Source organism: Stegastes partitus, unplaced genomic scaffold (assembly GCF_000690725.1).
Source record: "Stegastes partitus isolate 25-593 unplaced genomic scaffold, Stegastes_partitus-1.0.2 Scaffold106, whole genome shotgun sequence".
NCBI lineage: Eukaryota > Metazoa > Chordata > Actinopteri > Pomacentridae > Stegastes > Stegastes partitus.
This window is the reverse complement of record NW_007577837.1, coordinates 780,161-805,709: the sequence shown is the minus strand read 5'-3', so window position 1 is coordinate 805,709 and position 25,549 is coordinate 780,161. Positions and strand designations below refer to the sequence as shown.

General features: G+C 40.6%; 1 protein-coding gene across 1 annotated transcript in view; it reads left to right on the top strand.

Moving 5' to 3' along the window:
* The window catches only part of pdgfrb (platelet-derived growth factor receptor, beta polypeptide), a 33,261-nt gene that overhangs the window by 2,392 nt on the left and 5,320 nt on the right, over positions 1-25,549 (top strand). The window contains exons 2-21 of the mRNA XM_008277738.1: positions 9,921-10,008; positions 10,601-10,918; positions 12,225-12,482; positions 13,040-13,170; positions 14,092-14,257; positions 15,407-15,587; positions 16,332-16,447; positions 16,608-16,731; positions 16,889-17,100; positions 17,450-17,544; positions 17,669-17,801; positions 19,311-19,415; positions 19,693-19,803; positions 21,640-21,796; positions 21,996-22,162; positions 22,630-22,742; positions 23,096-23,218; positions 23,408-23,519; positions 24,229-24,328; positions 24,433-24,538. Of these exons, the coding sequence (XP_008275960.1) occupies positions 9,960-10,008; positions 10,601-10,918; positions 12,225-12,482; positions 13,040-13,170; positions 14,092-14,257; positions 15,407-15,587; positions 16,332-16,447; positions 16,608-16,731; positions 16,889-17,100; positions 17,450-17,544; positions 17,669-17,801; positions 19,311-19,415; positions 19,693-19,803; positions 21,640-21,796; positions 21,996-22,162; positions 22,630-22,742; positions 23,096-23,218; positions 23,408-23,519; positions 24,229-24,328; positions 24,433-24,538 (2,877 nt within the window). The 5' untranslated portion in view covers positions 9,921-9,959. The remainder of the gene's footprint in view (positions 1-9,920; positions 10,009-10,600; positions 10,919-12,224; positions 12,483-13,039; positions 13,171-14,091; positions 14,258-15,406; positions 15,588-16,331; positions 16,448-16,607; positions 16,732-16,888; positions 17,101-17,449; positions 17,545-17,668; positions 17,802-19,310; positions 19,416-19,692; positions 19,804-21,639; positions 21,797-21,995; positions 22,163-22,629; positions 22,743-23,095; positions 23,219-23,407; positions 23,520-24,228; positions 24,329-24,432; positions 24,539-25,549) is intronic.

Sequence of the window (25,549 nt, the reverse complement as noted above, 5' to 3'; positions counted from 1 at the left end):
TTAATGAGTGTATGTTCTCAATCGGGTAATCGCTGACTCATTCCCTGGTGTTCAAGTGCTGTTTGATTCATAATTTGTCATTCATTCTTTTTCACTGAGCTGTTGTTACTCTGTACAGCTATGAGAGCTGTGCTTCACTGTACGCCGCTTCGTCTTAAACGTTGTGTTTAGACTTTATACTGAAGCCTTATAGCTTCAATGACAAGCACTAAGTGGTGCTGCAATAAAGCATCCTGTACGACTGCCGGTCCATCTGGCCTCCCCCTTGTTCCCTCCTTCTTTCCCTCCCACCCACTTACACAGAGCTGACAGGCAGCTGCATCTCATCTTCAGCCAGGAAGCACAGCCACTCCTGCAGGACGAATCATACAGGAAACGTTTATTTTATTTTATCGTACATTTTTTCTACTGTTGGAATACCAAAGTTTTAGAATTAGGCCACACATTAAAGACAAAGAAAGCTGCCAAGCAACTGAGAAATTGTCCAAACATATTGATAGTGGTAGAAAACAAAGTACATTTACTAATTTACTGCATTTAGGTACAATATTGAGGCACTTTATTTGAATATTTCCCGTAGTGCTTCTTCTATCACACTATTCTACTTTATATTCCACTGTGTGTGCATGATGCTGTCCATAAGTAGTCATTTCATTCAAAAGAAGAACTTGTAAGAAGAAAACTTAGACTTCGAAGTTCTGTTTTATTAAACTACCACCTTGTGATATTCTTGCATCCACCAGTCAAGTTTTAGCAACATTTCAATTAGAGTGACACTTGTATAGTGTTTGTTTATGTTTGTAGGCAACGATCAGTGGAATCTGAGTGTTAAACACTTTACAAATAATATTTTATGCTTTTCAACCCTGAACTTCAACTTAAGTGGTGCCTGCCATCCTTATCATCACACTCCCTCCCTGCTTCACTGTCAGGATTATGCATTCACTGTGGTAGTACTGGCCAGGGTCGAATATGCTGGACCCCATCTGAGTTAAACAAATTTATCTTGATCTCCCGACCAAAGATTGTGTCCCAATATTTATCAGGATTATTTCCATTTTCTTCAGTAAAGTTAATTCTTGCAGTTTTGTGCTGTAGACTAAGCAAGTTTTGTTTTTTTTGTTTTTTTCTTGGATGCTTTCCACAGAAGTTAATGTAATGAAATGTGTTTGTACTGTCTGAACTGTCATGGCAACTCTGAGTTTTACTGACTTCCACCTGTGCCAAGTCTGAAACATCTGTCCATCTGTTTTGTCAGAGCTTGATTGTGTAAGCAGTGCACTGTCCATGGCATCTTTTTAGAAAGAGGGCCACTGTAAATCTAATTTATGGTACTATGGTCTGTTCTAGACCTCCTGATCACTGCTGCAACTGTGTTTTCACTGAGGTTTAGTCAGTCACAGAACTTTCTGTAACCTTTTCCATCCTTGTATTCCTATGGCAATTTTTTTGGCTAAGTGAGACCATAATGCAGACGTGCACATAGACACAGCTCTTAGGTCTAAAACAGAGAAAATTCTGGTCTCCTCAGGTCAAATTATAAGCATGTCAATGCAATTATGTAAATTGCAAATCACTTCTAATCAAGTGTTCCATTTTATATTCTTATTTTTTGGCTTTATTAGATAGGCGGCTGTGGCCGGCTGTGCTTCAGGTGGTAGAGCGGTTGTCCTCTGACCGTAAGGTTGGTGGTTTGATCCCCGCCCCCTCCACAGTCGAAGTGTCCTTGGGCAAGACACTGAACTCGAAGTTGCTCCCAATGACAGGCAGCACCTGTCGCCATTGGTGTATGAATGTGTGTGTGAATGGGTGAATGAGACACATTGTAAAGCGCTTTGAGTGCCACAAAGGTAGAAAAGCGCTATGTAAGTGCAGACCATTTAGATAGGTAAGTGGAGGGAAGAACACAGGAAAGTAGGGAGAAGAGTTGGGGAAAGACCTACAGCAAATGGGCGTGGGCTGGATTCAAACCCATGGCTGCTGCATCAGGGACTTTAGCCCCTGTTTATGGGTCACCCGCTCAACCTGTTCATCTACCAGGTGCCTTAATCAGTTGTATGTCAATGATAAGAGGTGTAAACACTTTTGTTGCTTTGAGTTTGTATTTTAGGGCCTGTATTTTTGATATCATTTTTTCAAAGTTCTTTTTATGCTTCATAAGGAATTCTTTAGAAAGTCTCTACTTGTCAAACTAGAAACAAAAACAGGAACCTATTCCTTGGGTTTGAAGTAAAATGAAGAACTCTGGCTCGTAATGGAATGTTTTTACATTGTGGTTTCCACACTTTACTCAAGTAAATGACTTGGCTGTTTCTTCTACCCCTGTTTGGGTATTATGAGCTCCTCTCTGAATTGACTACATAAGGAACAATACAGATTTTAAGCAGGAAGTTTTGGTCTCCACCAAATTCTTTTCAAGCATCATGCTTGCTCTCTGGAGTTTGTGCTGTCCACTCTCCAACAAAAACATGTTGGAACTGATGATACAGTGCAGAGTGGGAAAAGAGGACAAAGAAAAACAGTCTGCTGCTTTTACAAGATAAGAATTTTCAGCAAAGAGAGACCCAGCAGAATTTTGCTCAGTTTGGGTGTTTCTGCTCAAGTCAAAGTAGAGGTCTATAAGGTGTAATGATATCAGATATGCAAACTTCACACAAGATAACATTTCTCCAGAGCTGCACAAATGGTATAAATGACTACCAGGAGTTGTGATGATCTGTCGCAGTTATTCCTAATTTTCCTCAACAAATGCAATTGAAAACCAGCCAGTCCTAATTGTATTCAGCTGTTTCAGTTTCCTTCTTTCTTGGGGGTGTGGGTGTGTAAGAGTAGAGGGGCTGGAAGTGTGTGTAGGCGTACTCCATTCCTCATGAGACTGGAGATCTTGTACCCTCCAGCTTTTCTCGGGACGGTGTGCAGGGAAAAGGAGTTTGTGCCACAGAGACGGGTGGAGAGATCTTGGAAGAAAAACTTGAGAGGATGTAGCATCTTATATGACATCAAATATGTCTGCATAAGCTGCATATACTTGTCTATTTTAACTATATGTGGTACAATTACATTTATACTGGTAGCAACCTGAAATTTTACTGCTTAGAACACAATTGACGTAACTTTAACGACAGAAGCTGCTTTAGTTTTATATATATCTTAATCCTTTTTCTTTCATTTAGGTTCAAATTAGTAGAAAATGAGATGCTTATAGTGATATCAAACACTACCCACATCCAAGGTTGTGATTCTACAGAAATCAGTTTTACTCAGAAGCCCTTAACACACACCCCACCTCCCGCACCACTACAAACAGCATTTACTACGCTGTTTGAAAGGGAACAAACCAAAATCCGCAGTTTCCCCAAACACATGTTGCCTCAGCATGAGTACAGAGTCACTTTGGTTTCTAAGATAAGACCTCACAGGCACTGGATCCAAATGCAAAACCAAGTTGGAGATTTATGAACAGGAGGAATAGTAGATATTTTTGTGCTGATAATGCAAGCTTGAGACAGCGTCGGTGCAGCTTCAAACTCTTAAGTTACACCACACAAGCGCTTGTTGTCAGTTAGAGAACTTTTCAAAGTTCATCGTCCAGCTGTGCAACTAGTGAAATGTAGTTTGGGGTCAGCGCAAGGGAGTCACACATCTTGACAAACTACTTCTGTCAGCCACATATTGTCATAACAAATGAAGACCTCTCTACAGCCTCAGTATGTCCCAAAAATCCTCCACACGTGCCAAAAATGTTGTGACGCAAATGATTGTGGAGTGGAAAAATATGTGGGGTATGATATCTGTATTGCTTCACCAGGACTCTGCAAGTCAGAGGATATCAGGTCAAATGTACCAGTTTTACTGAAGCTGCTGAAATAAGTAGGAACATATGGATCAATACAGAAACAGCGAGTCAAATGACGACAAAAGCAGCCACTTGTAGTGAACTCTAAGAGAATTCTAACTTGTCTCTTCACTTTGTACAGCTGTACACAACATTCTAATTATTATTTTGGTTCTTTGGCCTGCATTGTTACTGTTTTGGGTAATTTTTTTTATCTCATCAGGGTTGTTTTTGATCACAACAGACTGCTGTTTGGAGCAATAAGCTCTAAAACACACAACACTCCAACAGCTCAACAGCAGATTACAGAAAAACAATGTTAGTAAGTAGTTGATTCATATACTGGAGGCAGATGTTTCCCTGAGACAGTGGTGGAGACGGAGACCAAAAACAGAGCTAAAAGGAGAGTGAGAGCATTGGACTTATATTTGCAAAATGATTAAAAAAGTGATTTCTTCCCAGCTTGACAAGGGTAAGGGTTAGGGTGAAATACTTGTCCTTTCTTCGTCTTCAGTCTTTTCTGTTCTTGCAGCCTTCTTAAACGTCATCAGTAGCAGCAAGAATCTTCACTATTCAAAGTCTGCTTCTAGCCGAGTGCAGATCAAATAACCGGAAGTGTCTTTGCTCTGCCTGTTTTAACGAGGATGCTTTGGGCAAGACCCAAGGGTCTGCAAGCCAGTGGGAAGAGAATAGTGTCCCCAGATGTGAGGTTGGTTACTGATTTTGTGCCAAACTATCCCACTTATCATTCAAGGACTACTACTATGTGACATTACATTTTAGGTGTTTTTAAGATGCAGGGACCCTCTTGATGGGTGAGACTTGCTGGTCATCTTAGCAATACATGAGCTCAGTATCCTTCCTGTAGAAAAGAGTCTTAAGCTCTTTTTAGGTAATTTAGACTCTGGCTCTGTTGTCTGTAGTTTTCTCATGTAATCTAGCTTCTACTGCAGGATCAAATTTGATCTTCGAGATCAAATAAAATGCTTGTTGCTGCCAGTTTGTCTGTAGGTAGATATTTAAATTATCTATGTCCAAAGAGACACAAAATAAATCGATAAATATACCACGATGTATATATACAAAAAAGTATTGCTCACATATAAATCCGTCCTATTTTTAAATATAGATTATAAATTGGGTAATCGACTTCCCTTCTGACATCATGTTGCTGTCAATCTTTCATCGTTCCCTGTTTGTTGACCTATGAGTTATGTCACAGTACAGTAAGTTGTCCTGTGTAATCATCAGAGCCCAGCCGAGCTGCTGGTGTCAGCAAGATCACTGCTCTTTAGATTGTAAATATTCCTCCCGTGCTGAGGAGTCGGGACTCCCGAGGTGACTTGACAAGTTTGAACTGCCCAAGTACCGGAATTGAGAAAGTCCTGTTGTGTTTAGAGCTTGTTTCTGCTGGCCCCAAGTGGCCAAAAAAATCTATTAATGTTGCTTTAGATGCCACATACTGAACCAAGTATGTTTAAACACAACAAATAGAAGCAATTTTGCATTGCAGGGACATTTCTACAAGAATGGAGATGTATGACGTCTCACTATCTTCCTTTACAGTCTGAAAAATCCTAATGACATGAACACAGGCTCCATAAGCAGACTGTGTATTTAAGCATTTCCTGCTGACAATAACTCACATGTTCTGACAGCTTACTAGTTACACATTGTGAGTGCAGCTGAATTTTTCTTCAGCCTGCCGTTTCTTAGTCATTTTTACAGCTCTGGTAATGTATAGTATTTGTATTAGTCATGTCGGAGATGGTGGACGTAGAGGCCGCCTGGGGTGGGAATAGTGCATCACGGGTCTGCTGCCGAGGGACCAGAAGGTTTTCCTCAGGGGGGATGGTCAGTCCAAGACGGGTGATAAAAATGGAGGTTTGTTTTAACAAAGACACACTGGGTCATTTTTTTCCCACAGAGCTCGCCAAAGTCCTGCTGGTCAGAGATACATCAAGAAAACCTGACATCCTTCTAAAAAGGAAATCTAAAGAAGACAAATAGGGCAAGTGCATTTATTCTGCGCTATGATATGATATAGTACATGTCCTAAAAAAAGAGTTCAGTGTCAGCGATAGATTAAATTCTGTCTTATCTAAGCTATAATTGTTTGCATTGGAAAGAAGTGACCGCTAAATTGGAGATGTTTGTTTTGTAGATCGCAGCTTCCTGGACACTTCAGCAGAGTAAACATCACTGTCTGTGATGTAAGACTGAGTGTGCGCTCCTTCTGCTGTCCCACTCTGTGCTTTGATGTGGTGTCTCCCATAAATTAGAACCCGTATGTCTGCATGCTCCCTTGGCTGTTTTTTCCACTGTCTGGTGCTGTGTGCTGTTTTCTTGTGGTGTGTTCATGCTTTGTCATTGGTGTAATCATCCTGTTCTTGAATTCGATTGTTTTTTCCACCTTGTTTTTTCTCTTTGTTTACACTTTGTTTTCCCTCTTATCTCATTGTGAGTTTACGTCTTTTCTGTCCAGCTTGTTATTTAAAGACGTTTTGTCGCTTTGTAGAAGTTTCTGTGCAGTTGGTCTTAGACTCATTGTGGCATCTCTTGTTTTTCTCTGTAAGTTCGTGGTTGTGATGGTCTGCTGTGTCAGTGATGCATCACTGCCTCACACCCACATAGGGCCAGAAAATTCCCCGTACAGGATGTCGGAGCTCTCCAGCTGCACTTTGGGAGGCTTTTTGGGAAATTTTCCCTCTTTTGTTATAGATTACACTTTTTCTCTCCTTTTTCCAAGTGCAAGCTTTCCCCCCTTGGGATGTGCTCAAGCAAACAGTTGGCTGCAAATGTGGTTCATACAGCAGTTCCCACCTCATTGAGGACTGCTTTATCACTGCCAGATGTCTAAACGAAACATGGAGCTACAGTATATATAGATAATCCCAGGAGTGGGATTACGGGCTGCTGAGGGACTGGCGTTTACACACTCTAGCTGTATCCTGAGGCTGAGCGTGGGCTGCGTGCATCCCGCTGATGTCGACTTTAGCATTCTTCCTCGTTAGCTGGTGACACTCTGAGTGTAGCGGGGTTGTTTATGAAAATCGCGAAGGGTCAATCAGCCACCAAATTCCCAGCATCTGTGGGAAAACTAATACAGAGTGATAACAATTCATCCTTCACAGTGATTACCGTGCCATCGCTGACAAAAACACTGTTTGTTTTTGTCAGACCTCCAAGATTACTGCGGGAACGTAGTATCTCATTTCAAGGATTAAAAAGACAACAATAAACATCTGGCTTATAAAACTGTACTTCACATCTTTTAAGGTTCTCGGTTCTCATCCTCATTGAGAACCGCTTGACTTAATTTATGGACATTGTGGACATCTCTTACTGTAAATGACTCTGTTGTTATTGTGGTTCAAACAAAGAGCAGCCTTGTGGGTCAGGCCTCAAACTGCTACCAAGTGTTTTTATTAAAGCCACTGAAATGCTGCCAAACCGTCCTGGCAGATTCACAAGTGCCCTGACCCTTTTAACGCTTCATGACATTGTTTGTTGTGCAAAGACCTGACCAGGACAAGGATTACCACAAATGCCATCTCTTTTTTTTTGAACATTTTTGTAGATCTATTCTTAGGTGTGCATTCACTCCAAAACTAAAACTTTCATTTCCCTGTTGCACGCTGTTAAATCCTGAATCTCCTCTTACAGAGTTTGCTCCAATAACACTTGGAAAAGAAGTCCTCTGGCTGCATTTGGCCTCTGATCCTACAAAGCACATCCCATTTTTAGGGTCAGATTTCCTCTCAAAGGCCTCTGCTCATAGTCCCCCCCCCCCGGCCCATTGGTCAACATGAAACCTTATCATGTTGCAGAAGCTAAACATTATTTTTCCGTCCCTTTCAAAGATCCTAAAAAACATCTAGGTTCTTGTTAAACAAAGATGGTTTTCTGCTGTTTCACGTTAGATGTAAATCTGTTTCCTGCAGTAGCCCTTACTTTCGCAGTTTGACTTTTTTTTTAGCGGACATGCATCAGCATCCAGTCCGAGTGCGATTTGTTAGTTTTCATGTTGCCAAATGACACATGACTTTGTTGTCACTGTGTTTTGGCTCACGTCGCTCGGAGTTATCGTCACTGACACTGAGGCTTACTGGTACTTGTTGAGCGCTGATGTACGGCTTCCTCAGCGGACGGACCCCTCGCCGCTTGTTGCCAGGGCCCCCAGGGATGAGGCGACCCCACCGCTCCTGCCGTCATCACCCAGCAAGGTCCCAAGTGTATCAGCGGTCCTGGGAAAGTTTCAGAGTAATACTGTGGGAACGTGAACTGTACACAGACACCAGTGACAAAAAAGGGGAAACGGGGGAGAGGTCTGTTTCTGTTTCTGAGTGTGTGTTGGTAGTGTATGGAGGATGGGGGGGTGGGCTGTAACAGAGCATGTGCGTACTGTGTATACATGCAGCATGCATTATGTGCCAGGGAGAATGTTTATGCGTGCATGTGTACAACACAGAAGAAAAAAAAAAAAAGTTGGTTTCACTGTGTCTGCCTCTCCTTCAAATCTTTTTTATTAGAACCAGGAGGCGGGGGAGGAAATGGACCAGTCATGTTTTTGGAGCAACTCATGAGCTTTGAGCTTTTCGTTTTGGGAGCGGAAGTGCCAAAGGCAGTTAATTTAGAGAGACAGCAAGTATCTGGTTTTGGTAACAGAACTTTTTGTACTTCACCACCACTGCCAGCTTGATCAGATCATTTATCCCTCTTTCACCTGGAAAATAACCTTAAAAAGCATGAAACAGTTTGATAGATGTAGTAAAGGTGGTGCTACGTCGATTTGATTAATCAAGTAAAACTGAGAAAACTATCAGTTCTAGATACCATAGAGAAGTGAAATCTTGTCTTTTATTGCATAATGTGTAGAGATACTCCAGTTTCTTAAAATAGAGATTACAAATTTAGAGTGTCTTATCAAGTAAAAATGTTAAAGCAAGATTTCTCAAGACACATTTCACAATTTTTCCACTGGCTCACTCCTTCTCTTCCTCCTCCACCCTCGCTCTTCCCAAGACTCTCTCTTCCGCCCTCTCTCTCTTTCCCACCCTGTTGCGTAGAGGCCTGTGATCCATCCTTAACTGGTTCCAGACGTCTGCGTGCTGCAGGCCTTAACCCCCATCCCAAACACAACAACAAACCAGCCCTCCCCTCTTCCATCTTTTCCTCTGACCTCTAACACTCAAATTAGAACTTTAAGGGTTTTTTTTTTTTGCAAAATGCTGGTAAATGACGATAGGATGACGGTGAGCCCCAGTCACCTCAGTAGGTGCTGAAATCTGCAAAGTTGATATGACATTGGTGTACCACAGGATGTCCCATGAGTATTGCAAAACCATGGCAACCTTTCAAAACTCCAAGTACACTCCTCTGTCAGCAGCTTATGTGAATGCCCTCATTTTCACTTTTGTTTATACCAAAACCAATTAATGGCTCAGCACGGCTCTAGAATAGCTTGGACGCAGCATTGTTGCCAATGAGCGTGTTGCAAAAGCTGCACACAGTGACCCGTTTGTTAGTGGGCAGAATGCTGGTGAACCGGGAACAAAAAGAGCGAGACATTGTTGCTCTGTCCGGGTGCAGCGAGGCATCAAATACCTCCAGAGTGAGCTGCATCTGCACCTTAGATTTTGTGTGTGTGTGTGTGTGTGCGTGTGTGTGTGTGTGCGTGTGTCGCCATTAAAGAGAGCAGCTTGACAACAAACCTTGTGCTTTTTGTTTCCTTCTTTTTAGTATGAGCAGAGCAATTTTGTGTCATTACAAGCAGATTGTTCTGACATGCAGCATGATTTATTTTCTCACTTAACCTCACCCACTAGAGCTCATTAGGGCAGGACTCAATCCATCATGATATGAAGCTCACCCCTCATGGATGTATGTAAACTCCAGTGGAGTTTTTTATTCGGACGATTTTTCTGCTGTTTCATTCAGTTTCACTACAGTTATTAAACATTTTGTGGGCAAAATGATCTTTTGATTTCTTTCACTACTGGCTAAGTTAATGTGACATGTGGGGTTTTCCAGAAACAGCACATGGGGTTTGACTGGTGTTGTTATATCATCTGTTTGTTTGCAGAAAAATTAAAAAAAAAAAAAGTGGTAGAAGGCTTCCACCATGAGGAGGGTGACGGGATCAACGCACCACCTGACACTTATACTTACAGGTGAGAACTTGAACAAAACAAAAGTGAAAATCTGTAACACAGCAATAAAAAAAATAGGGGATTTTGGAGGGAAATGTGATGCCAAGCTTAGGTGGAGTGTTTTACAGTTAAAGCAAACTGGGACTTTTTTGTTCTTCTTACAACATATCCAAATAATACTTGATTGAAGAGGTCACAACTTATGTCTCACTACACTTGCAGGACTTGTAGTTAAGACAAAGTTGTACTTAGATAGTACAGGGTATTTCAATAGGGTTTGCTTTGTGTATGTACAGTATTGTTGTCAACGATGCTCAAAGAATAGAGTTTTAAAAATAAAGTGTCTCTTTTGCATTCTTTAATTAGCTTCCCAGAATTTGATGTAAAGCACAACCGATGCCTTGAAGCTCACCTCTGTCATTTTAGATGCATCTGTCACTGACCTGGCATCATTATCTTCCTGCTAATCTGCTCCGGACAACTCACGTCCTTCACCATATAGAGATAGAACAGGATCTGACTTACATTGTTGTTTTAACCTTTGACCCTCTGCTGCCATCTCTTTGACCTCCATCCTGACCCCTTTTTGTTGTTGTTGTTGTGCAAACTGCAGCCCTCCTGTATTTCTGCACTGAACTGTGCTGCCTGGAGATCACACCTGACGACAAAGAGCTGGTCCTGGCTGAGGGCTCCTCTCTCACACTGAACTGCTCCGGCTCTGGGGAGACGACCTGGGAGTTTAAGAAGGACGACGTGCCGTATTTTCAAGTTGAACAAGTTCCAAATGGCCGTCAAAGCTACCAAATTGTGCAAACTGACGCCAGGTCCAGTGTTCTGACCTTGTGGAGCGTGAGCTGGAAGAGCACAGGCGTGTATCTGTGTATTGATCGCCACACTGGAGAAACTAAGGAGGTGGCTGTGTTTGTCCCAGGTGGGGCGTAGTTTGTTTAACCTTGTTTCAATTTCCTGATTTAGAATTAGGCCTTACGTGAAAGACAAATGAAAACTGTCTTAGTGTCTTTTGTCAGGTGGGAACATTACTGACTCCGGTTTTGAGTTTATAATGTGTAATGTGAAATTGATAAAACAAAGTCCACTTTAAAAAGGTAATGAGCATGAACTTCTAAAAAAAAAAAAAAAAAATAGATTTTTGCCTAAACTGCTGTGAACAGTGTGGAAAAACCTTCAGGATGATCTTTGCACTGAGTCACAAGAAAAGTATGTTGCTTTCTTTTTGTGAAAGTCACACTGTGAAAAAACTAAAGTTTATTTAAAAACAATTTTTAACTCTACATTTTTCAAACAATTTACTGTTATTTTACAGTTTTTCCCTAAATTATTAATAGCTACTAAAATCACAGAAAACTATTAATTTACATATTGTTTGAAAAAGAAAATGGATCAAAACTGTAAATAATGTCTACCTCAAACATCTGTTTTTTTTAGTATTTATTTTATTTTATTTTATTTTGTACAATGTTTGACCATATAGCATGTTTTTCTTTCTAATTGTATTTAGGTTAGCAAAAAATGTCATTATTTTACAAATATTTGACATTATTTAAAAGAAAAATCATGTATATTAAGGGAAATAGTAAATAATTTGAAATTTTAACTTTACTATTAGAGATTTTCCCTGTTTTGTTAAATTATAGATAAAATCTTTTAAAATCACAGAAATATATTAATTTATATGTTGCCCGTAAAACCAACCAAACAAAAAACAGGTCCAAACTGTAAATAACATCCACATAAAAATTCATGCTTTAAAGATGTTTGATCATATGCTTACACAATTTAATTATCATTATTATTATTTTGCTATATTACAGATAAAATCTAGTCAAATCAAAGAAAAAGGTATTAATTTACATGCTCACTGTAAAGCAATAATGTTTATGTCAAAAATCTGTATTGTTAACACGTAGTAATTAGTTCTGTTACTTTGTGTGACAATGAAATGACTTTGTTTGACTGACTTGACAAAAAAATCCAATTATTTTACAGATATTTGCAGTTAGTTTGAGCATTCTTACAATTTTTGAAAGTATTTCACTTTTTTTTTTAACATATGTTTTCTGGCACACTTAATTCCAGATTTTTGTTTTATTTTTAAAAAATTTGATTTATTTTCTACAGTGCACACTGTAGGATGAAGTAGGGATTTGGAACACAGCTATTGTGTGATTCATTAATATTATTAAATACAGTGAGATACGTCATGTATCTGTCCCCAGACCCTGACGTGTGGTTCATAGAGCGCTCCCACGGCATGGTTACAAAGACCAGTGAGGACAGCACGGTCCCCTGCGTGGTCACCAACCCAAACATCAGTGTCACGCTGTATGAGAGGGACACTGACCTGCCCATCAAGGGGCTGTATGTTCCCAGTGAGGGATACAAGGCGGTGCTGGAGGACAGGACCTATGTGTGCCGCGGAGAGCTGAACGGGGAGGTGAAAGACTCTCAGGCCTTCTACGTCTTCAGCATTTTTGGTGAGTACACAGGTTAAAGAGTTTGCTCGGAGAAACAGCTCTTTCCAAAATAAAGATGTGTTCATTATCAGCTCACCCCCTACGCGTGCTGAAACTCCAGAGAAGCCACAAGTGCTCACACAGAGTTGGCCCCTTTAATTCAGTCCCAGCCTACACCCAAACTGTTAAAGTTAATGAGTCTATCTTTTTAAAGCATAATAAAAAAATCCCATAAAACATCCATCACATTTCTACAAACAGCTTATGCGGCATAATATGGTGTATTGTGAGTCCAAAAGTGCAATTCTTTGCTTTTATTAGCACGGTTCCTGGATGGTAAGAAAACCGGAGGATGTACAGAGAACTGGAGTTTACTTTTTAGAGAGACAATAATGATGTAAATTCTGGACTTTTGGTTTCAGAGTGCAATCATTTAATTTAATACTTAATAGATTCAAGTATTGATTTGAAAATATTGGATTATTGATGGATTAGTTTTGGTACTGACATGCTGTCTTGCTAAACCACATCCCCACCATCTTTCCTCCTCTCCCCCACACTCTCTCTTCTCGTCCCAGTCCCAGAGGCCATGGACATCTACATCAATGCCTCAAAGACGGTCCTGAAGCAGGGAGAAGCGCTGACAGTAAACTGCACGGTGCACGGAGTGGAGCTCGTGATGTTTTCTTGGGATATCCCCAACAGAGATGTGAGTAGGCGTAAAGCAGAACAGGCGCTTTTGTTCAGTTTTTCCCTTTGTGATCACTCTCAGGCCTCATGGCCGAACCCAAATTGTGTCAAGATGTAGAGACACACCTCAATTTTTATCCTCCTGTGAAATCCCGCTCGCAACACATGGTGCTTAATTACTGAGTCTTCTTCGACTCATTTTTGGATCACTGCGAGCACATTCACTGTTTCGGCTGTGTAGAGAATGTTTTTGACATTAATACTCAACACCTTGTCAGTTAAGGATGAACTTCATTCTGTAGACATTTCAGCAAACAATAAGCAAGAGGCATCTTTGAACAGGTCACCAGTTCATCTCAGGTCTTAAAGAGACAGACAACTATGCATGCACATGTGCACACCTATGGCCAATTTCGAGTCACCTATTCAGCTTAAAGGCATGTCTTTAGACTGTGAGAGGAAGCCAGAGCACCTGGAGAAAACCTATGCAGGCACAAGGAGAAAACAAAAACTCCACACAGAAAATCTCCAGCAGGTTCATGCCCAGCACCTTCTTGCTGCCACCTCAATTAAGGGGCAGCTTTACCTAATCTTCAGGGCTGAATTGGGCATGTGATCTTTGCAACACATCAAATATATTTTCCAACAACTTCCACTGTTTGATATCCAAGATTATATTCCCTAAAGATCCATCCACCCATCCATTATTATCTATATACCGCTTAATCCTCACTAGGGTCGCGGGGGGGCTGGAGTCTGTCCCAGCTGACTTAGAGCGAAGGCAGGGGACACCCTGGACAGGTCGGCAGTCTATCACAGGGCTTCCTAAAGATCAAACATCTATTTCCATGAAGTCAAAGCAAATGTTTAATCTCTTAAATTTGGATGATATTCAACGCAGTAAAATATCTCATCCTTGTCATTTCCCTCTTTCTTTAAGTCAAATGACATCGAGCCGCTGACAGACGTCTTTTCCAGCACGAGCATGCGCTCCTGCCTGATCTACCCTTATGCCCAGTTGGCCAACAGCGGAAACTATGTCTGCCGTGTCCACGAGGGAGTCCTAGGTCAGACCGCCTCTGCCAGCGTCAACATCACCGTGCTTGGTGAGACGGACCCCACACATACACACAAGTAAAACTAAAACAAACTGATGCTGCTCAGATTATTATTGTGTTCCAGTGACAGAGAGAAGACTGCTTATTATGTAAAGCTTTCACAAGTTAAGGCAGGAGAGGTGCTCTGTTTAACGGAAATGAAGATCGCCTCTATTTATTTCTATTCCGAGTGTGAAATAAACCTTTGACATGGTGTGGCTGCACTGAGTTATACCTTAAGAAACAGAGCTGTGAATCAAATGGTAGTGCGACTTTATATTTAGACTTGAGCTACATATGTGTTTGTGTAACTGAGATTTGACTTCACACATGAACATGCAGAAAGTCGGTATCAAAGCAGCTAAGTAATCTTATGCGTGACAGATTGAGAGCCAATAAAAGCAGGATTCACCCTAGTGAGCTTTTTGACCATCACTGAATGAATTTTGTTTCTGTGAAAGCTTACTCTCTCTGCACTGAGGTGTGTCATGTTTATGAAACCCTTGAATAGCCTGAACCTCTGAGCTCACTGGAGACAGGAGGCCCGGACAGCTTAGTGGAGCAAACTGGACATCTCAGTGGAAAATGCACATAATGTCTGGCCACAGAAACAACAATGAGCAGCAGCACTACAACACACTGTCTTTAGTAAAGAAACTTGTAGAACGTTCAGAGGAAAGTGACTGCTCATATGGACACCTATGAGGAACTATTCTGCAAAACTAGTCAGATATTTGTATCTTTACGGTATCTTTTAGGTTGTTTTTTTCCCTCCCTGAACTACATAAGCACTGGAGCTCAATATTTCCCTCTGGGTGTGGTGGAGACCAAACATGGAGCTAAAAGAGAGTGTATATTATCAAAAACAGCAGCCCAAATAAAGTGCAGCTCAGTATCTTATAAAGATGTAAATAGGCTATGCAACTTTATACAAACTTACTATATCAGTTCAAATGTGATAATACGTGTTAACAGATTGATTGGACTGTCCCCAAGAGGTCAAAGAAATCGGACTTGCAAAGACTTGCATCAATACACTAAGCAAGAATTAGTACAAGAATCTGTGGATAATTTAGGTTTTTTATTCAATAAGAATAAGACACATTTGGTACATTGTATGTTTTGTTGCTGATGGTTTATGTATTTTATATTTTTTAGAACGCGGTTTTGTGGACGTAAAGCCTGCTCAGCATCAAAATATTTCAGCCAAGCTGCAAGAGAACGTGGAGCTGAGAGTGGAGATCGAGGCCTACCCTCCTCCTCAGATTCGCTGGACCAAAGATGGCGCCACCATCAGGGGAGACAAAACCATCGCAGTCAGACAAGAGCATGAAATAAGGTAGAACATCCATCCGCAGTCTGGCTGGCATCACATGCTTCAAAGCAGCACAACACCTCATAGGCCTTGATACGTTTAAACCTAAAATTAGCACTGGACCTCTGATTGGGTGACAGCCTGCACAGGCATTGAGCTCTTGTCAGTCATCGCCAGATAAGGCCTCCGCAGAGAGAAACAAGATCCTCTGTAGAGGGCAGGACTCCATCATTCATCACACAGGAACCATAAACACAAAATCCATGTCACAGCTAGTAAATGTCTTTCTGACAAAATGCCAAATAAAGCAGCATGTTTTCACATTTTGGTCAACACATATTAAAACAAAAAAAGCCCGATCTCATGAGGCCTCTCAACATGCATACATAAGAAAGAGGAACACCAAATGAAGCTGCATGTTTTTTAGTAAACTTAACACAAAAATACATCTTTTTCTTAAACACTCTACTGAGTTTCTTGGAGACTGAAGAAGTTAGTTCAGATGCCCTCATTTTAGAAGACACTTAATATGTGGAGAAGAGAAAGCAGAATTGTGCAGAATATGTTGTTGCATGTTAAAGTAGATCTAATCAAATTTACAGCCTCCTCTCCTGCCAATCATTCTTTGATGTAATCCATATCCGGAATTTCTCCAATGAATATTTAGCAGCTGATACACAAAATAGGGGAGAGGAAAAGATCATGAGTAGTTATATATTTTTTCAAAATCCTCACATTTTGCTTTTTTTTTTTTTTACTGTTCCTCAGATATGTCACTGTTCTCACCTTGGTGAGGGTGAGGACGGAGCAGCAAGGCCTCTATGCCGTCCATGTCACCAATGAAGACGACACAAAGCAAGTGACCTTTGATTTGGAAGTTCAAGGTGAGAAGAAACTTAAAATTGATCCAACTTGTATAGTGTTTTATGCATTTCCAATGTGTGGGCCTCACTATTTGAAAATATTAGAAACAAAATCGAGCACAGATTCTTGTTTATATCTGAGTCAGTGATGATTAATGGCCGCTGCACCCCCTGTGTGTAGTTCCCTCCCAGATTAAAGGCCTGATCGACCACCATCTCCCAGGGAAGAGACACTTGGTGACCTGTGTAGCTGAGGGGGTCCCGACCCCGACCATCCAGTGGTACAGCTGTGACAGCATGCTCAAGTAAGTCACACCAGCGTCCATCCATCACTGAAGTGTCCCACAGGGAACACTAGGGGGCTTACCATACACACAAATTTATTTTTGTTGCAAATTTACTGCGTCTGCTTTTGCGTTACCCTCCACTGCTGCGGCTCTTATGATTTCCCCCTCGCTGCAGGTGTAACAATCAGACGATGGTGTGGCAGCCGCTCTTGCCGGAGCCGGATGTGCTGAGCATCCAGACCAACGTGAGCTACAGCCAAGCACGGAAAACCAGCCAGGTGCGCAGCCAGGTGACCTTCCAGAAGCCCCAGCAGGTGACGGTTCGCTGTGAGACCAGCAACGAGGCGGGCCTCATCGACAGAAGAGACATCAAACTAGTGTCCAGCTGTAGGTGTCACGTGAAGAACTTTATTAGTTTTTTTTTATGTTTCAGTGTCAGTTGAGGGAAACTTCCAAAGTACTCACAAACGTTAAAAACGCCACTTCAGTGTTAAAGTACTTGCATCAGAATAGACAAACACAGTTTTAAAGTCTGAAAGGTTTATGCTTTAGAGACACAGTGCAAATAGCAGACTGTGTGTTTTGTACCTAAACTTAAAATATGAGTCTCTCTGTAACTGTATTTAGAAGATTATTGCACACATGTTTATAATGAAGGATACGAAACAATGTGGCTAAATGTTTTCTGTTTGACATCATTTGTACTGTGACTGATGTTTCATGCCGCCTGTTGCAGCTCTGTACTCCCAGGTGGCAGTGTTGGGTGTTGTTCTCGCCTTAGTGGTCATCGTGATCATGTCTATCATCATCCTCATTGCTGTATGGTGGAAGGTAGGACAAACATTTGCCCTTTTTCTTTGTCTTTCGCTTTGTAATTATTCTGTAAATACAAAGTTTACTCAATTAAAAACTGAAGTGTTGTTCTTGTGTAATTTTTTTCCCTTTGTGTTTGTAGAAACCTCGCTATGAGATCAGATGGAAGGTGATCGAGTCGGTGAGTCAGGACGGACATGAATACATCTATGTGGATCCCATCCACCTTCCCTATGACCTGGCCTGGGAAATGTCTCGAGACAACCTGGTGCTGGGTGAGTCCTCGTGCAGTAAGGAAGGCTGAGATCACTCCGGAAAGTGATGAAAACTGGTGTATGGATTTTAAAAAGTGTGAGAAACTACTTACTGAGCCTTGGAATTATGCAATGATAATTAAATCACTGAACCTCGAAGACAACAACAGGTTATTCCATCTCAAGTCTTCACGGGCCTTTTGCTTCAAACTTTTTATGATAGACTGTGGATATTTAAAACAGTATTTGTGATAGTTTTAGCTTGATATATCAAATTCTAAAAGTTGCATTTTCAAGACTTCTTTGAGGCTATTTTTGAACTGCAATATTTCAGTAACTATTAAAGATTTAAAAAAGAAAGAAAGAAAGAAAGAAATTCCACTGTTATTTTCTCATCATGTCATTGATTCACAATCTGCAACACTGAACAAGTGGATCGAATAATTTGTAATTATAAAAAAAGTTGGAGCTGTCATGAAAAGTCCCACCTTCGAGCACACATAAAAAAAATGATGATGCAAAAGTCAAGTAGTGATTTTTTTCTAAACCATATGTAGTTGCATTTCATAATAATATGCAACAAAACTTATGTGAAATACTTTAAAAAAAAAAAAGAAATACTTAAAGCACTGTTGCCTCACAGCAAGAAGGTCGCCGGTTTGCGTCCCGGTGGGGGCACCGGAATCTTTCTGTGTGGAGTTTGCATGTTCTCCCCGTGCAGTGTGGGTTCTCTCCAGGTTCTCCAGCTTCCTTCCACACAGTCCAAAAACATGTTGAGGTTAATTGGTGATTCTAAATTGTCCGTAGGTGTGAATGTGAGTGTGCTTGGTTGTCTGTCTCTAAGTGTGGCCCTGTGATAGACTGGTGACCTGTGCAGGGTGTCTCCTGTCTTCACCCTAAGTTGGCTGGGATAGGCTCCAGCCTCCCCGTTTTCATGACCATTTTTTTAAGGATCTCATGTCCTTAAAAAAAAAAACAACATTTAAAAAAACACAGCATCCTCAGTTCTAAAAAATGTTCTCCTGTCTTTCTTCATTGTTAATTGTGGCTTAAACTTTGTCCTCTCCACGTTTTATTTGACTGTCTCAACCCGTAGGCTGCTTGTTCCTCAGTTGAGTACAGACGGCTCAAACTGCAGCTATCACTGGGTGGCTTTAGTGCTGTGGGTGGTTTGGGTCGTCTGGGCACAGTCCACCCTAGAATACTAAAGGAAGTTTGTTAAACTCGTTTTATTGGCTCCAATCCTTTATTTTTAAAGCTCCTTTGAAACTTTTATGTCTAAAGACATGCTGTTGGTAGTCAGCTGCTCTCCTTAAACGTGACACTTCCCACGCATTTGCAAACTTCAGCTCAAGAAAAATGATCTGTCCCATCTTTATAATCTGCTATGAACAAGTTTCCAATCTCAGCTTCCTTGAGAAAACAAGAGAAATTGGCGAGCACTAATATATTAATGAGGAGAGTATCTCCTCTTTTCTTTTCAGCTCTAATGTGTTCTGCATTCAGACTCTGTCCTGCTTTGTGTTTCAGGTCGTACTCTTGGATCAGGAGCGTTTGGCAGAGTGGTCGAGGCAACTGCTTACGGTCTCACACATTCTCAGTCCAGCACAAAAGTGGCAGTGAAAATGCTGAAATGTAAGACATGCTATGTAAAAACACAGCAGAAAGCCGACATAGAACGACATAGAGACCCCTGCATGGCTGTCAAATATTGTGACAATGCTGCCATATTCCTGTGAGCTGCAGCCTGCTGAGCTTTAGTTTGGTCGCCAGCCTGATTCAAGCCTCAGCCCGCAGGTCACTGAGCAGTTTGGCAAGAACACAATGTATCTTGTGCCCTGTGTTCTCAGTTCTCCTGTTCTACCTCTCATTGCCCTACTTTTACACATCTTTCTCTCTCTCTTTCATCCAGCTACAGCCAGGAGGAGTGAGACTCAGGCCCTCATGTCAGAGCTGAAGATCATGAGCCACCTGGGTCCTCACCTCAACATCGTGAACTTGCTGGGAGCTTGCACCAAACATGGTGAGCACTGATGCTATACTGTGGTAATACACACATTACCAGTATATCCATGGAAAGTGTACTGGCTTTGGCTGAGGTGTGTGTAAATGCAACACGTGAGGCCTCAGAGATGCTTGCTGCTTATTTTATCCACTAATTTACATTTTTTCTTTAACTTTTGCCATCAAAACCATTTATAAAAAGTGATGTACAAAAAAGTGACCAACTTTTACATATTGAAGAAAGGAACTGCAAATCTGTTTAATTTTTGACTTTCCACTGACATTCATGCTTGAAGTGCAGTTTTTAAAAAAGGCAGTGTCAGATTAGTGCCATGTTTTTTTTTTTTTTTTGGGTAAATCTAGTTTTAATTGACATTGTCCACAAACTAAGAGTTTTCATTCATGCTAAAATAACATATAAGATTTTCTTTTGTCTTTTCTGCATTATATAGATTAAATTTATATTGAATTATCAATAGTGAGTGTAAACAAGTGTTGAGTTTCAAGTAACTGTAGCATCTTCTAAACTATACTACTGATGGCACACAGTTGTATAAAAAGGTTCAGTTGGTTGGGTGCGTGATCAACACATTGGTTTTCAATCCTGCTTGTGCAAAGTTAAGCAGCAATGGAGGACCATTCTGTACCTTTCATAGTTAAATATGACAAAAAAATAAACTAAACTAAACTAAAAATGAAAAGAAAATGCCCAATATGTGGAACAAATGCTAATGGTTTGAATGATGAACTGAGAAAAACATTTGATTTTCTTGCAATTTCTTGTTTTCATCTTGTGAACAAAATGTTTTTAAGATATTCAACCACTGACAAACTCTTATCCACTGAGTTAATCCACATCCTAGTCAGACGTGGCTTTAAAGGACATATATTGTGACCAGCACACTGACACTCCTTTAACCATCCATCCATCCATTATCTATACACCGCTTAATCCTCACTAGAGTCACGGGGGCTGGAGTCTATCCCAGCTGACTTAGGGTGAAGGCAGGGGACACCCTGGACAGGTCACCAGTCTATCACAGGGCTACACTGAGAGACAGACAACCAAGCACACTCACATTCACACCTATGGGCAATTTAGAATCACCAATTAACCTCAACATGTTTTTGGACTGTGGGAGGAAGCCAGAGAACACGGAGAGAACCCATGTGCAAACTCCACGCAGAAAGATCCTGGGGTTCCTTCGAGCTGCGAGGCGACGGTGCTAACCACCAAGCCACCTCCTTTAACCAGTGACCAGTTAAAGTCCACCTTAAAATGCAGCTTTATTAAAATAACCCAAGAAAAAGATGACTACAGGCTGTTAGCTGCTGGGTGCTGAAATGTCGGTTAAAGCCGTACTCAGGCACTTCAGTGTCCACCGTTTGTCATGAAAGAAATCGTTTCAGCCAGCACTGTACAACAAGGCAATTTTCCACATGACGCTCTGGTTGTCAAGATGATTCTGCTCCACGAAGTGATCATCAGCTTTGCCGAATCGCTCAGGAACATTTCACAAGCAGCATCAACAACCTCATTAAATCTGTGACTCATTTCTGACTTGTGATTTCTGGCCCGTGACCTCGATCTGCCCGTTATCATTTCCAGTAAAGTGTGTATTTAGTTGTGTGATTCCAAAATGTTGTAGAGATGGTTTATTAGAACAATAAATACTTGTTCCTGTATTTTTAGAAGAATGGATAGAATTTTATTTTATGATTAATGCTTCATTTATATATTTGTTCGGTATGTTTGAGTAAAAAGTAAGCATGTCCTTATGTCTTCTTACAGTGCTTTTGGGTGAAAACTTCACATTAAACTTTTCTTCCTTATTTCCTCTGGTTCTCCAATCAGGCCCTCTGTACTTAATAACTGAGTACTGTCGCTATGGCGACCTGGTGGACTACCTGCACAGGAACAAACACACCTTCCTGCAGTATTATGCAGAGAAAAACCAAGACGACAGCTGCCTCATCTCCAGAGGAAGCACCCCTCTGAGTCAGAGGAAAGGGTGAGAGGAGCAAACAAAACTCATTCAGAGCTGCACAAAGGACCATTTTGTGTAAAGTGATGAGCTGTTTTATTGATATTGAAATCTCTGCTATCACATACCAACAGATGAATATCTTTTTCATCATAAAGTCTCACATGATTAAGCACCACAGATGGTCAGATCAGTGCATTTTTTCACACTTAACGTATCCTTCCAGCTACGTGTCTTTCGGAAGCGAGAGTGATGGAGGCTACATGGACATGAGCAAAGATGAGCCCTCAGTCTACGTTCCCATGCAGGAGCAGATAGACACCATCAAATATGCAGACATCCAGCCTTCTCCATATGAGTCCCCCTACCAGCAGGACCTCTATCAGGAACAAGGTTTGATTTGTTTGACTCCTAAGCACTGCCAATAATTCATTTTTAAAGCATTATAAAACAGAATAAGCATGAACATTTTATCACGATGAACACAGGAAGCACAGAAGCATGTTTGTAGAGTATGTTGTGAGGTGGCCATCTGCTTGCTGTTCAAAAGGGAGGAACTCCGCATTACTTACTACTTTTAACCACTGAGCTTGAAAAAAGGGCAGTGCATCAACAGATGAATTGTTTTAGCTTCGTAAATCAATGAAATACAGTTTGCTTTTTGATCACAGAGAGAATATACAGATCAATGTTCACGCCTATGAAGAGCATGAGCTTCATTTTTGTCCATTCAGTCACAGGGTAGCTGGAGCTTCCCCACAGCAACAAGACAATGTCCCTATTCATCAGATGCTCATCACCTTCTCTTCTTCTCTTTTCTTCTCTTCTGTTTTGTCGTCTCACCTTGTCGCCTTGTTTAGGTGGCAACAGATTGGATCTGGCGATCAGCGATTCTCCCAGTCTCACCTACGATGATCTTTTGGGTTTCAGCTACCAAGTGGCAAAGGGGATGGAGTTCCTCGCTTCCAAGAATGTAAGATATTGAAAAGAATGTTTCACACTGTTTAGCTGGTGATTCAAGACTCTAGATAAACAAATATTTAGAAAATTTGGGAAATACAGTACATTGATTTAATGCGTATATGATAATTACAAAGCTAGAACCAGTGGCTGGTTAGTTTAGCTTAGAATAAAGGCTTGAACCTGAGAAAACAGCTCCAAAGGTAAATCCACCTGTTATGTAAAGTCTCTTTTGTTTAATCCATACCAAAACTTAAGTGGAAAGACAACAATTTGTGGCTTCATGTTGCATGTGTCTGTTTGTGTGGCAGCCTCAAGATAAAGTCTGGCACATCATTTCCATTCTTTTACCTTTACTCACCACAGTGCGTCCATCGGGACCTGGCTGCCAGGAATGTGTTGATCTGTGAGGGCAAGCTGGTGAAGATTTGTGACTTTGGCCTGGCCAGAGACATCATGCATGATTCCAACTACATCTCTAAAGGCAGCGTAAGTAGTAAAATCGTGACGCAGACCAATTATGAGAAAAGAGTTCACTGAGTCTGAATGCCCTTGTAGCCCAAAACCAACTTCCATCTACAATGAGACCTTTAAACTTTTCACCCTGCTCACTGTAAAAGGTTTCTAAATGGCTCTTTATTTCCTAAGATGGCCTGTTTTTTTTCCCCTCTCATTTAGACCTTCCTGCCCCTGAAGTGGATGGCACCAGAAAGCATTTTCCATAATTTGTACACCACCCTGAGTGATGTGTGGTCATACGGCATTCTTCTTTGGGAAATTTTCACACTAGGTCAGTCCAAGCAAACACACATTTACACACATAAACACACAAAGTGTAACTCACAAACTGCATACTGTGCAAGGGATTCATCTTCTGTAACTGATTACACAGATCACATGGTTCTGAACAACTTTGACCTGCTTTCTCCTGGACTCCTTCCACATTTTTTTTTATGTCAAACTTTCAGTTGTAAAAGTATATATCCAAGTGTCTAAAATGAGAATATGCAATGTTATATAAAAATTTAAACTCAATGTCTGTTTGCAAGTATACACAACTTTGTTCGCAACAGAAATCAAACAAAATCTCTTTCTGGAAAACACCCTTCCCATGATGTTTTGAAATTACCATGAAAGCTGAGAGAACACTTTAAAGCATATGTGACTTAAGCCTGAGTGGTGAAAAACAAATTCACAATCCTCCCTCTGTATGTGATAACCAAAGATTCTCTGTGTTTCCCTGTCTCGATTTGACATTCATTGGAATTCTTGGTTCCAGTTTTTTTTTTCAGATGTGGGTCAGAACAACTACTATATTACACAACAAAAGCAGATCGGATGATCAGTTAGTCTTCTTGGATGGCCCTCTTGGAAAGTGATGATTATTGTCTTAGTGTAGGATAGATCTGTCTAATATTGAGATCTAACTTGGATTTCTAGCCTGTGCACAAGTTCTGATTTCTATGTTTTGAAATTATTCAAAATGTTTTTTTTTACAGGAGGAACCCCCTACCCTGATTTGCCCATGAATGAATTATTCTACAGTGCTTTGAAGAGAGGCTACCGAATGGCCAAACCCGCCCATGCCTCTGATGAAGTGTGAGTCTCTCTGTCACCCTGCAATGTTGCTGCTTTTCCAGCAACTAGTCATGGCCACCAAGAAAAATAAGATATTAGTTAATTTTATGTTTCTTTTATTGCAGTTATGAAATCATGAAGAAGTGCTGGGACGAAAAGTTTGAGAAGAGGCCCGAGTTCTCCTTCCTGGTCCACAGTGTGGGGAACATGCTGACTGACGCTTATAAAAAGGTTTTCTAATAATGTTTCCTAGTGACTTGTTGGAAATCATTCAAACACTTAAAAAGATCTTCATTGCAGTATTTCCATTACATTCTTTTTAAAATATACTTGTCAAGATTCAATTAGAAACACTACACTTTTTAATCAACTGAACTCATTTGACAGATATAGTTATTAGTTTCTTTGCGGCTTCAAATTTTATGTAAAAAATATGTAGTTTTTTTCTTCAACTGTTTTGTAAATTAAAGGGAAAAAACAAGTTCACCAAAAAGGATTTTTATACCATAAAACTAGACAACCATAAAGCAAACAATATACAGTCGAAACCAGAAGTTTACAAACACTGTATTAAAAGCATTAACATGTAACTTTTTTTTCTCATTATCTGACATTAAATCAGACTAAACTTTGCCTGTTTTAGGTCAGTTAGGATTACCAAAATTATTTCTATTTGCTAAATGCCAGAAAAATGACAGAGACCTTTTTTTTTTTTTTTTTTTTTTTTTTAACTTTCTTCAAAGTCAGAAGTTTACATACATTTCCTTAATATTTGGTAGCATTGCCTTTAAACTGTATGACTTGGGTCAAATGTTTTGGGTTTCCTTCCACAAGCTTCTCACAATAGTTTGATATAATTTTGGCCCATTCCTCCTGACAGAACTGGTGTAACTGAGTCAGGTTTGTTGGCCTTCTTGCTCCACACACCTTTTCAGCTCTGCCCACAAATTTTCTACAGGATTGAGATCAGGGCTTTGTGATGGCCACTCCACAACATTGCCTTTGTTGTCCTTAAGCCACTTTGTAACTAATGTGGTGGTATGCTTAGGGTCATTGTCCATTTGGAAGACACATTTGTGCTCAAGCTTTAACTTCCTGGCTGATGTCTTGAGATGTTGATTCAATATTTCCACTTAATGTTTCTTCCTCATGATGCCATCTATTTTGTGAAGTGCATCAGTCCCAGCAAAACACCCCCACAACATGATGCATGAGTTGTGCCTTAAAATACATCCATAGGTG